A 12,733-nucleotide genomic window follows, 5' to 3' on the forward strand; every position below is an offset into this window, starting at 1 on the left:
AAGACCCAAGAAGCCCCTGCCTCCTGTTTTGGGCTCATATATATATATACCCATCTCCTGTGCTAAGATGTGTTTCAGCTGGCAAAAACCAAGCCCCCACAGGAGGCGGTTCGTCTTCTAGTGGATAAACATCACCTGTTCTCTCACAAGTCTGTTCCCCATCCCACACTTGGGATCAAAACAAAAACATGTGTCCATCCACTACAGGGTGAGGAGATACAGACATAGAAAATGGAAGAGAGGAAAAGAGAGGCAGGCCCCGTGCAAAGGTCAGGGGTGGGAGGTCAGCAGCTAAGGAGGTTCTGAACTACAGGGAGGCACTGCCTGGGGCTGGCCAATAGGCCTTACAACAGGTTTTCTGCACTCTCGTGCCCGTGGCTGCCTCAATTACTCGTTTGGAGCTCAGACAATCCCCAGAAAGTAAAAGATTAATCAAGAGTCTTCTGAGCTCTCCCCTTCCCCCACCCCACAAGCAACAGAAACCACTTCCTCTTTTTAGTATATTTAAGGCCCAGCCCAGGTTATAGGGAGAAGTGGCCCTGCCACTGCTCAGCCATGGGGGACACCTTCATCCGCCACATCGCCCTCCTGGGCTTCGAGAAACGCTTTGTCCCCAGCCAACACTATGTGAGTAGCCTCAGAGTGCCCTGCAGGGAGCACACAGTGAGGACAGTGCTGTCACTGCTGCTACCTAAAGGCCACCTGGATCAGGGACGGATATGAGGAGGAGGGGACCATGGAAAGATATATTAAGAGGGAGGGGACCTCTCAGGCACAGGGCTCTGTTTGTTTGTTCGTTTTTTCAAGACAGGGTTTCTCTGTGTAGCCTTGGCTGTCCTGGACTCACTTTGTTGACCAGGCTGGTCTCGAACTCATGGAGATCCTCCTGCCTCTGCCTCCCAAGTGCTGGGATTAAAGGCGTGCGCCACCATAGGGCTCTGTCTTTGGGTCTCAGGCTTCTCTTGGGTGTCTGAGAAGGGCTCTGCCATTCTGGGCAGACACCCCTGTGCACACGCTGCCAGCTGCCTCCCTCTCTGCTCTCCTGCCGATCCTCCATCCATGCGTGTGCGCCGCCACCCCCTGTGCAGTGCCTAGGACTAAGGCTCGCTCCTCCCGGGAAATTTCCTGTCTAGTCAGCCCCGGGAGAGGTCCTGCATGGAGAGGCCCAAGGCACGGCCGTCTGTGGCTTTTTGTCTCTCTTCTCCTGTGATGGTGGCTACATTCAAGTTTAGCTCCCCAGGAGGTGACATCACTCCCGCCCCCCCCAGGGACAAAGTCTCCCCCTTTGCCCTGGGGGAGGTGAGTTGGAGTGCTGGAGAAAACTCACTTCAGAGACCAAAGCCTAAGATGCAATCTTCATTTTCTGCGTGCTTCGTCCTGAAGGGAGATTGTACAACACTTTTAAAGGACGGGAACAGAAGTGGGGCAGGCTGTTGCATTGACAATCATATCTGGACACAAGGGGTTGAGCAAGGAAGTAACCTTGGGTGGCTGGGCCTTTCCAGGTCACCTGGTGTCAGGCCCCTCGACTCAGCTCTTTGCACTCATGTCCCCTCCTGGACTCTGACTGGAATTTCAGATGATAAGGGAACAAAGGGGTGGGCAAACTGCGGGTAGTGAATTAAGTCAAGACTGGCAACGCATTTATGCCTAGGGTGCCTTAGCTTACATAACAGGATAACATCACTTCCCTCTGTACAACTGTACATCCTTTTTTTTTTTTTTTTTTTTTTGTGGTTTTTCGAGACAGGGTTTCTCTATGTTATCTTGGCTGTCCTGGACTCACTTTATAGACCAGGCTGGCCTCGAACTCACAGCCATCTGCCTGCCTCTGCCTTCCCAGTGCTGGGATTAAAGGCGTGCGCCACCACGCCCTGCCCACTGTACATCGTTTACTGGTGAACGGGCAAACATGAAAAGCCTGAGGAAGGAGGGTTAGGAGTTGGGTTCCCAGGCCTAAGAACATGAATTCAGGAACATGAATTCGGTTTTGACCCTGCCAGCAAGATGGAACTAGTTCCCAAGATGGCTGGACCCAGGAAACTGTCTCCTAACAGGAGAGATCTTTGCCCATAAATCTAGACGCTATCACTGGGTCCGAAAGGCCAGAGATGAATGCCACCCGGTACTTGTGTGGTGGTTCTGTGAGACACTTAGCAGCCTGTGTTAAGTCCTCCCTCCCTCTCCCCTCCTCCCTTCCTCTCTAAATAGAAACAATCTGAGTCATTTCCTAGATAAACCAGAGACTTTGTAAAGCCAAAGCCATATCAGAAGAGAACATTGGGGTCGTTTTACCTGCTTCCCTCACATCCTCCATTCCTCCCCTGCCCCTCCCCGACCCCCAGAGACAATCACAGGCACAGTTTTGGTTTTTGTGACAAGGCTTCTCTGTGTAGCCTTGACTCACTTTATAGACCAGGCAGGCCTCGAACTCACAGCTATCTGCCTGCCTCTGCCTGCCTCTCCGAGTGCTGGGATTACAGGTATGCGCCACCGTGCCCACCTTACAGGGGTATTTTTAGACAGGGTCTCACAACATAGCTCAGAACATTCAGAGCTCAGGGCAAACCCTTCCAAATGCTGGAACTGCAGACAATCCCCCCCCCCTTTTCTCTCTCCCGTCTCCCTCTCCCTCCCTCTCTTTTCTCTTTCTCCTCAGAGCTGCCATATCACCCTATGAGGCCTTGTCTTTGGCATCTTTCAAGCATCATACTGTTTTTAAGATTACCCCTTCCTGGGCTGGAGAGATGGCTCAGAGGTAAGAGCACTGTCTGCTCTTCCAGAGGTCCTGAGTTCAATTCCCAGCTACCACATGGTGGCTCACAACCATCTATGGTGTAACCTGATACCCTCTTCTGGCCTGCAGATGTACATGTAGACCACTGTATAAATAATAAGTCTTAAAAAAAAAATAAGATTACCTGTTCCCTGTTGTAGAAATCATTAGTTTGTTTCTTTTTATGGCCACAATTATGATTTATTATTGCTTGAGACCTTCTCTCTCTCTCTCTCTCTCTCTCTCTCTCTCTCTCTCTCTCATCCCAAACAAACTGAACACCTCCCACTAAGCCCCACCTCTTAAAAGAAAACTATTTATTCTTAGTTTGTGTGTTTCACCTGCACTTAGTCTGTGAATCACGTGTGTGCAGTGCCCATGGAGACCATAAGAGGGCGTCAGAGTCACCGTTACTGGAGTTACAGATGGTTGTGAACTCCAAGGTCGGTGCTGGGAACAGAACCCAGGTACCCTGGGGACACAGGCAGCGCTGTCTTCTACTTTCCATCTTTCTGATGAGCCTTCTCTCCATTCTTAAAGGCCCCTCCTCTGTTAGCACAGTGAGGGCAAGTTTCCCGGGGAACATTTGGGAGAAGCATAGGAGGGGAGTGTGGCTCAGCACTCAACAAGCAGGCGACCCCAGGTTTGATCCCTTCAACTGGCAAAGAAAAGCAAAAAAGAAGGAAGGAAGGAAATAAAAAAGAGAAGCCGGACAATGGTGGTGCACGCCTTTAATCCCAGCAGGGAGGCAGAGGCAGGCAGATCGCTATGAGTTTGAGGCCAGCCTGGTCTACAAAGCGAGTCCAGGACAGCCAGGGCTACACGCGCGCGCGCGCGCGCACACACACACACACACACACACACACACACACACACACACACACACAGGAGGGGGGGGGGCGAGGGAGGGAGAGAGAGAAAGCACTGGCTACTCTGCCAGAGGATCAGGGTTAGATTCCCTGCACCCACATGATGACTACCATTTCAGAGGATCCATCGCCCTCTTCTGGCCTCTGTAGGTACTGCAGGAATGTGGTACATGGACATACATGCAGACAAAAGACCATATATACATTTTGTTTAAATAGTGAAAAGAAAAACTGAAAGAAAAGTGGGAGCTGGTGAGGTGGCTCAGTTGATAATGGCAATTGCCACCATGTCTGATGACCTGAGTTCACTCCTCAGAACCCATGAAGCCATGCGCACCTACGGCATGCATGTGTCCACATACACACTGAATAAATGAAACGTCAACTTCTCAAGCTGCATATTGGCTGCTCCTGAGTCCTCAAAAGTTTATGCCCATCCTACGACCTAGGCTAACCCCACAAAGGTTGCCTCACCATAACTCCTTGGGCTTCCATCCAAGGCTGAAAGGCAGCCTGACACTTGAGGGTACTGAGTGCCCCACCCTGCTCTGATGCCCCTCAGGTGTACATGTTCCTGGTTAAGTGGCAGGACCTGTCGGAGAAGGTGGTCTACAGGAAATTCACCGAGATCTACGAGTTCCATGTGAGTGTTTGGGGCAGGGAGAGCTCTACCCGCAGCTGTGGCTCTGCCTTTGCGGACCTTGAGCTCAGCATGTATCTGAAGAGGATACGCATAGTGACTTCCAGGGTCAGCCTGGGCTACCCAGTGAGACTCTGTCTCAAAATAAATGAAGGAGACAGAGACAGAGAGAGACAGAGGGAGAGAGACTGAGATAGGCAGAGAGACAGAGGCAGAGAGACAGACATACAGAGAGAGAGAGACAGACAGACAGACAGACAGACAGACAGACAGACAGAGACAGAGAGAGGCAGAGGCAGATACTTCAAGAGGACATGTGTAGAGCCAACGGCTTCCCCTCATGATTAATGTTATAAACGGGTCCAACTTAGAACTTGAGCACCACCACCTTTTTTCCCTTATGTACTTAGGTTGGCCTTAAATTCAATATACAACCAAGGGAGCCCTTCAACTTTTTTGTTTTTCGAGACAGGATTTTTCTGTGTTTCCTTGGCTGTCCTGGACTCCCTTTGTAGACCAGGCTGGCCTCAAACTCACATTGATCCACCTGCCTCTGCCTCCCAGTGTTGGCATTACAGGCATGTGCTTGTGCCTTTAAACTTCTGGTCCTTCTGCCTCCTTCCTGAGTGCTGGGGTGACAGGCATGCACCCCCACATCCCATTTATGCAATGCTCAGGGTGGAACCCAAGACTTCATGCATGCTAGGCACGCACTCTGCCACAGAGCCCCAGCCTGGTTTGTTTTGTTTTGTTTCCTTCCCCCCCGCCCCTTCTATGTAGAAAATGTTAAAGGAGATGTTCCCCATCGAGGCGGGCGAGATCCAGTCGGAGAACAGAGTCATTCCACACCTCCCGGGTGAGAGCAGGCTAGAGCCCCTCCTCAAGGGTCCCACGCCACGGGGGCCCCTCCTCTGTTCTCCAAAACCCCTTCCTACACACATCTGGGCTTGACCTTGTGTGTGCGCGCGTGTGCTCACGAATCTCTGGTGCCCCCACCTAGCACCCAGGTGGTTCGATGGGCAGCGTGCAGCTGAGAGCCGCCAGGGGACACTCACTGAGTACTTTAACGCCCTCATGGGACTGCCCGTGAAGATCTCCCGCTGCCCACACCTGCTGGACTTCTTCAAAGTACGGCCTGATGACCTGAAGCTGCCCACTGAAAGCCAGTGAGTAGCCACCTCCCCGGGGGAGGGGACATGGGGACAGAATGCACCGAGAGTGGGGAGACCCAAGTTCAGAGAGGGTGAGGGACTGGCCCATAGGCACACAGCACTATAGACCTGGGGCCCTGAGACCTGGGCCAACACTGTATCTACATAGGCTCATGTCACCTTGGGGGGACGTTCTGGAGGCCTCCTGGGAGCTGATGGGAGCCCCTCCCAGGCCAAGCATCTCTATCTATCTGGCAGAGAAGGGCTTTATCATCTCCCCAGGGTTTGCAGTACACTGAGCTTCCTCTGTGTCCCCCCTCCTCCCCAAGTTTGGCTTCATAGAGAAGCTCCTCATTCCTAGGATGATCTGTGCCCCGTCCCCACCTCCCAGGGCTGGGCCAGTGGATACCTTCTCTCTCTGGTGACCATTTTTTTCTTTGGTTCCTTTGGCTATTGGGAAGTCCTCCTGCAGGTCTAACCTGCAACCTTCTCCTCTGTGAAGGTCTGCTCCATATTGCCCGTTCTTTCTCCAGGGTGAAGAAGCCTGAGACGTATCTGATGCCCAAAGATGGCAAGAGTAACGTAGCTGGTAAGAGGGCTAGAGGTGCCCAGGGACAGGGGCACCCAGGGGTGGGGATATCCAGCCAGGTGCTGTGGACATAACCAAGTACTCTGAGTGTGGGGTGTGTGGGAACAGAACACTGAGGAGGAGGAGGAAGAGGAGCTTTGGGGTCCCCTTTCCTTGCAGATAAGGGGTGTGTCCTCACCACCACAGCCCAACACAGGAGAATCGGGTTTAAAGTCATCCTTGGCTACAAAGTGAATTTGAAGCTATACTGGGCTGTATGAGACCAAGTCTCAAAAAAACAAACAGGAGAGTAGGGCTGGAGAGATGGCTCAGCAGTGAAGAGTACTGATTACTTTTCCAGAGAGCCTGAGTTCAATTCCTAGCAACCACACGGAGGCGTACATGCCTCATCACAGCACTTGGGTGCCAGAGGCAGGTAGATCTATATGAGTTTCAGTCCAACCAGAACTATACAATGAGTTCTAGGCCAGAGCTACACAGTGAGACGTTGTCTCAAAACAAATAGCGCATTCAAACGGCCTGGGAGCATGCTAACCTCATGTGCTGAGAACACAGTTCCTCTTGTGAAGGGTGCTAGGTGCTCAGTACACACAGGGCCGCCATCATGGACTTGGCTGATTTCCAGTTTGCAGTGTGTGACGACTCCCATGAGCCAGGAGCTGGGTAGCTGCCCATGTCTTCCCCGGTGTCCTCCGCCCCCAGAGGCCTGCCCTCCCTGCCGTGTGCAGTCACCCTGCCCTCTCTCCGTGCAGACATCACAGGACCCATCATTCTGCAGACCTACCGTGCCATCGCTGACTACGAGAAGAGTTCCGGCACGGAGATGACCGTAGCCACCGGAGACGTGGTGGACGTCGTGGAGAAAAGCGAGAGTGGTCAGGCCTTTTCCTCGACTGGTCCTGGGTTGACGGAGGAGTCTTGAGTTCCGTGCACAGGCCCGAGCAAGCTCTGGCCTCCATCTCAGGCCTATCCCAATGCCTAGATTGCATTTAGGGGTGCTGTCCCACCTGCTTATTGCAAAGGGCTCTGAGCTCCTGCTCCTGGCGTGGGATTTGGGCGTGGAGTTCGGGGACGTTGCTGAGGCTGAGCACTGGGTATCTCCTTCCCTGCGTCTCCCTCGCCCTCATGGCTGAGGATGGCTGCCAGGCACCAGCCCTCACTCACCTCTCCGTCCTCCTGACACAGGCTGGTGGTTTTGCCAGATGAAGACAAAGCGAGGCTGGGTCCCTGCGTCTTACTTGGAGCCCCTGGACAGTCCCGACGAGGCAGAGGACCCGGATCCCAACTACGCAGGTGTGTCCTGCCCTCTGAGGCATTATGGGGCGTGGGATGAAAGAGAGGAAGGGAGACAAGGGCACGAAGAAGCTGGTGGCCCCTCTGTTATTTTTAGCAGGAGAGATGGTGGTGTCCTTGGTCGGTAAAAGTGGGAAGCAGGGCAGAGGGACAGGGAGGAGACAGCCAGGAGCAATGTAGAGCAGGGTGTGGAGGTGGGGGGAGGGGGAGCAGAAAGCTGAGCCGACAGCGGCTGGGAATGAGGGCTTCTGGGGGTGGTGTCGTCCTCCGACACCCCAAGGAAAAGCTGGCAGCTCCAGGTCCGCACTGAGTTTGAAAGCAGAATTGTTTATCCTGTTCTAAGACTGAAAAATTCCACCTGGGTGTGGTGGGGCATGTCACCTCAGCTATTCAGGAGGCTCAGAGAGGAGGACTACCAAAGTAGTCTAAGGCTACTTAGGTAGGTTGCAGACCGTGTCCCAGCCCGAGCAGCATAGTGACACCCTGCGACAAGCCCCAGAGATTTGCCTACAGCCTATTCTGATGGAGGTATATTCTGATAAAACCTGAGTAGAGGGTCCCACTTTCCAGAGGACCGCTTGGGGCAAAAACACCATACACACACACACACACATACACACACACACACACACACACACACACACACACACACACACACACACGCTGAGGCTATAGGTGTGGCTCAGTAGTAGAGCTCCTGCCTAGAATCCCCCAGTGAGGGGCTGGGGTGTGGCTCAGTGGTAGAGCACCTGCCTAGAATCCCCCAGTGAGGGGCTGGGGTGTGGCTCAGTGGTAGAGCCCCTGCCTAGAATCCCCCAGTGAGGAGCTGGGGTGTGGCTCAGTGGTAGAGCCCCTGCCTAGAATCCCCCAGTGAGAGGCTGGGGTGTGGCTCAGTGGTAGAGCCCCTGCCTAGAATCCCCCAGTGAGGGGCTGGGGGTGTGGCTCAGTGGTAGAGCCCCTGCCTAGAATCCCCCAGTGAGGGGCTGGGGGTGTGGCTCAGTGGTAGAACCTCCCAGTGAGGGGTAGAGCATGGCTCCACAGTAGAGCTCTTTCACTGCGTGTTGCGAGCCCTTGGTCCCATGCTTATACTGTATAAAATACAATTATTTTCTAAATGTAGAGAGGGAGGGGCCTTGAGAGATGGTTCAGTGGTTAAGGGCACTGGCTGCGCTTGCAGAGGTCCTGAGTTCAATTCCCAGCAACCACATGGTGGCTCACAACCATCTGTAATGAGATCTGGTGCCCTCTTCTGGCCTGCAGGTGGACATGCAGATAGAGTACTCACACACATAACATAAAGTAAAAAACCCTAGAGAGGGACGCCAAGAAGGAATAGATCTGAGAGGACCGAGGAGAGGGTTGCGTGCTTGTGGTGGCAGCTGGACAGATGGCGGAAGTGTGACATCCAAGGAGGAAGGAGTAGAGTGCTGGGAGTCCAATAGACTCTCTCACCTCATTGGGTGTTCCCTCTGTGGACCAGGTGAACCGTACATAACCATCAAAGCCTACACTGCTGTGGAAGAGGATGAGGTGACCCTGTCTGAGGGTGAAGCCATTGAGGTCATTCATAAGCTCCTGGATGGCTGGTGGGTGGTCAGGTAGGAGAGCCCTTCCCCCTGCATGCATCTATGTGCGTGGGCTCAGGGGGCCTCCCTTGCCTTCTGAGCTGACTTCGCTGTGATTCTGCAGTCGTCTTTTCTTTTTAGCCACCGTGTTTCATCTCCAGGACTTTCAGGAACCAAACAAAATAAAAACAAAAGCAAGCAAGCAAGAAAACACTTAAGAGTTATTTGCTATTTTGGTTGTTGTTTTGTTTTTGAGACAGGGTCTCTCTGTGTAGTCCTGGAATTCACCCTGTAGACCGGGCTGGCCTGAAACTTACATAGATCTGCCCGTCTCTGCCGTCCTAGTGCTGAGACTAAAAGTGTGCACCAAAGCAGCCGCCACCACCCAGTGACACTTAGGACTTTTTTTTTTTTTTTTTTTTTTGGTTTTTCAAGACAGGGTTTCTCTGCATAGCCTTGACTGTCCTGAACTAGCTTTGTAGACCAGGCTGGCCTTGAACTCACAGAGATTCACCTGCCTCTGCCTCCCAAGTGCTGGGATTAAAGGTGTGCACCACCACCGCCCAGCGACACTTAGGACTCTTAAAGGTGTCCCAGTTCACACGGGAAGATACACCTCCAGCTTCTTCCTCCTGCCCAGACTTGGACAGGAGGGCTGAGGGCGTGGTGGGCTTGCCTTGGTACGAGGAAACAGGCTGGCCTTTTGGCTGGGGATGTTTGAAATCTCTTAACCTGCACTGGTGCTCATGGTTGAAGGCATTTTGAAGGCCCCGGCTCTGTGCACACACCCCTTGTGACTGCCTAAGCCTCCTACATGGCCCATCTTGCAGGAAAGGGGATGCCACTGGCTACTTCCCATCCATGTATCTGCAGAAGGCTGGGGAGGAGATAACCCAGGCCCAGCGACAGATCAGAAGCCGTGGGGCACCACCACGCAGGTGAGAGAGGGGCTCCAACTGGGCAAGCCTAGGGAGACCCAAGGGAGAGGCAGACCTGTTAGTCACAGGTTCCTGGCAGGGTAGGTACCCACCAGGTTGGGCGCTGTGCCTTTGCTGTTGCTAGATGTGGCTGAAACAGGGATGCAGGGAAAGGCAGTCAGGGACAGAGCTGGTGAGGAGCCCACAGATGCTTAGAGTCTTTTAGGACGGTGAGGCCTGGACAGTCCCAGAGTAAGGAACATGTTGATGGGCAGAGCGGATGTGGGAAACAGGTCTGGGCTCTTGAGACAGGGTAGCATCCGTGACCCCTACAGCTCCAACCGGTTCCCCTGCCTGCACTCCACTTGCTGAATATAGGCTTAGGGCCTGAGGGGTGCCAGCCCCTCTGCACCCACTTTCTGAGGCTAGGCTTAGGATTTCAGGGTGCCCTCTCTGCACTCTACTTTCTCTAGCCAGGCTTAGGGCCCCAGGGGTGGCCACCGGGAGCAGGGATTCTGAGGCGCTGACATCTGTCTGCATCCCACTGTGCCAGGTCGACCATTCGCAACGCGCAGAGCATCCACCAGCGTTCGCGGAAGCGCCTCAGCCAGGACACCTATCGTCGCAATAGCGTCCGATTCCTACAGCAGCGCCGACGACCTGCACGACCGGGGCCACAGAGAGCTGAGGGCACAAAGGGTGAGCTTTGCAAGGGGGCAGGGCCAGCTAAGTCTTTAGTGCCCGGGATGCAAGGGAAGGGACCTAAGGGCCAATCAGGATTAGAAAACGCGCGCCGGTCAAGGCTGGGAGGCGGGGCCTCTGATGGTCTTTGCTGTCCTTTGCAGATAATCTGTCGACTCAGCGCGCCAAACCGCAGCCTGCAGTGCCCCCGCGACCCAGCGCGGACCTCATCCTGCACCGCTGCACAGAGAGCACCAAGCGGAAGCTAGCGTCTGCTGTGTGAGGGCGGCGGCTCCAAGAAGGCGTCCCATCCCTAGCCCTGTATATACTTGTATATAGCCTGGGGCCAGAGGCTCCTTACCGGCCCCCCCCCCCCCCCCCCCGCCTTAATAAATGTTTGAAGTGGACTGAGACTCTGCCAGGAACGACAGGGCTGGACTTCTCTCCTGAGGATGAGAGGAGGCAGTGAGCGCTGCTAGGGGAGTTTCCAGGAACAGGGAAAAAAAAAAAAAAAGATTTGATTGCATGCTATATTAGTATGACCAAGGGCAAATTTACAAAAGGCCAAATGCATTAGAAACACCCTACAGCAGGAGTTCTCAACCTGTAGGCTGTGATCCCTGGGTGCCTAAGACTTCTGGAAGACGGATAGTTACATTAAGATTCATAACAGGCACACCTGTAGTACCAGCACTCAGGGAGGCAGAAGTAGATGGATCTCTGTGAGTTCGAGGTCAGCCTGTTCTACAAAATGAGTCCAGGACAGTCAAGGCTACACAGAGAAACCCTGTCTCTAAAAACCAAACTGACCAACTAAACCACCCCAAAAAGATTCGTAACAGTAGCAAAATTAGTTATGAAGTAACAATGAAAATAAGTTTATGGTTGAGGGTTGGCACGACACAAGAAACTAACTGTATTAAGGGTCCCAGCATTAAGAATGTTGAGAAGCACTGTCCTCGGGGCTCAGACGGTGCCCAGATGGTAGAGTACCTGACTGGCATGAACCAGGGCCTGGCTTCCATCCCCAACATCCCACAATTGGGCGTGTCAGTGTTCTAGCATCTGGAAGGTCCGAGACAGAGGCTCACATCTGTAATTTCAGAGCCCAGAGGTAAGAGAACTGCTGTTAGGTTCAAGGTTGGCCTGGACCGTGGAGTGAATTTGAGATCAGATTTAGCTACAGTGTGAGGTCCTGTCTCAAACCGCCCCATCCCCAAACAGATCCTGGCAAAGAGGGTGCTAGAGGGGGTTATGACGGAAAGCAGCTGTCGTTAGTGGATACTGCCTGCACTTTCTTGTCTCTAAGATCTTGCTGGTAATTCTGTCCCCAAATACAAAGAGACCGTATTGGCTGGTTTTATGTCACCTTGACACAAGCTAGAATTATCTGAAGGGAAGGGACCTCAATTGGGAAAATGCCTCCATGGGGCTAGAGAGGTGGCTCAGTGGGTAAGAGAACTGAATGCTTTCCCAAAGGACCAGAGTTCAACTCCCATTCCCCACCTGGCGGCTCACACCTACCTGTAACTCCGGTTTTAGTGAATCTGACACTCTCACATAGACGTATATGCAGGCAAAACACCAGGGCACATAAAACAAAAATATACATTGAAAAAAAGTTTTGTTGTGTTTTGTTTTAAAGAGAGAAAATGATTCCACAAGATCCAACTGTAAGGCAGGGTTTTTCTGTGCCGTTCTGGCTGTCCTGGAACTCACTCTGTAGATCAAGCTGGTCTCGAACTCAGAAATCGACCTGGCTTTGCATCCCAAGTACTGGGATTAAAGGCGTGTACCACCATGTGACTGGTTAGGTGGACATTAGTGTGTGTGAATCGGACACACTCCAGTTGGTGGATGTGTCCTCGGTTGGTTTGTGGGGGCCATTCTCCCCCTCACCTTTGATTGGAGGGCATCAATGTCTGGTCTGAAAAACAGCAACAAATTAAGAACAAGCCCCCAGTCCAGTCTCCTCCCCGCTTATCTGGCCACATAACTCCACAGACGTCTCATGGCCATGGGTACTAAAGGACACCTCATATTCCGTCCTCTCCCACAGTGGCAGTGCTTGTCATCCCCCACAGGGTCCCAAATCACATCCCAGGGGAAAGAGGAATCTGGAGCACACATCACGGAGTGCTCCTGGAATCCCAGAGCTTTGGAAACTGAGGCAGGAGGGTCTCAAGTCCCAGGTCAGTCTGGTCTGCAGAATGAGATGCTGTCTTCAAGGAGGAGGACGGAGAAGAAGGGCA

At 53.0% G+C, this 12,733-nt stretch overlaps 1 protein-coding gene across 1 annotated transcript; it reads left to right on the forward strand.

Annotated features, from left to right (window-relative positions):
- The first annotated feature begins 508 nt into the window (after positions 1-508).
- On the forward strand, positions 509-10,888 carry NCF1 (neutrophil cytosolic factor 1). The gene is made up of 11 exons (XM_084763634.1): positions 509-627; positions 4,208-4,288; positions 5,066-5,141; positions 5,286-5,451; positions 5,970-6,025; positions 6,778-6,900; positions 7,211-7,318; positions 8,799-8,916; positions 9,714-9,821; positions 10,354-10,499; positions 10,646-10,888. Exons 1-11 carry the CDS (start codon positions 556-558, stop codon positions 10,762-10,764), a joined length of 1,173 nt encoding a protein of 390 aa, XP_084619760.1. The 5' UTR covers positions 509-555; the 3' UTR covers positions 10,765-10,888.
- The last annotated feature ends 1,845 nt before the right edge of the window (positions 10,889-12,733 follow it).

The sequence above is a fragment of the Acomys minous genome (genome assembly GCF_964271855.1).
Source record: "Acomys minous genome assembly, chromosome: 16".
Taxonomy (NCBI): Eukaryota; Metazoa; Chordata; class Mammalia; order Rodentia; family Muridae; genus Acomys; species Acomys minous.

What these genes read in the sequence shown, in the direction of transcription:
- NCF1 (XM_084763634.1), top strand. Translation starts at nt 556, where the DNA reads ATGGGGGACACCTTCATCCGCCACATCGCCCTCCTGGGCTTCGAGAAA. An exon ending in TTGTCCCCAGCCAACACTAT is followed by an intron (nt 628 to 4,207) that starts GTGAGTAGCCTC and finishes GATGCCCCTCAG; the next exon opens with GTGTACATGTTCCTGGTTAA. An exon ending in TGGCAAGAGTAACGTAGCTG is followed by an intron (nt 6,026 to 6,777) that starts GTAAGAGGGCTA and finishes CTCTCCGTGCAG; the next exon opens with ACATCACAGGACCCATCATT.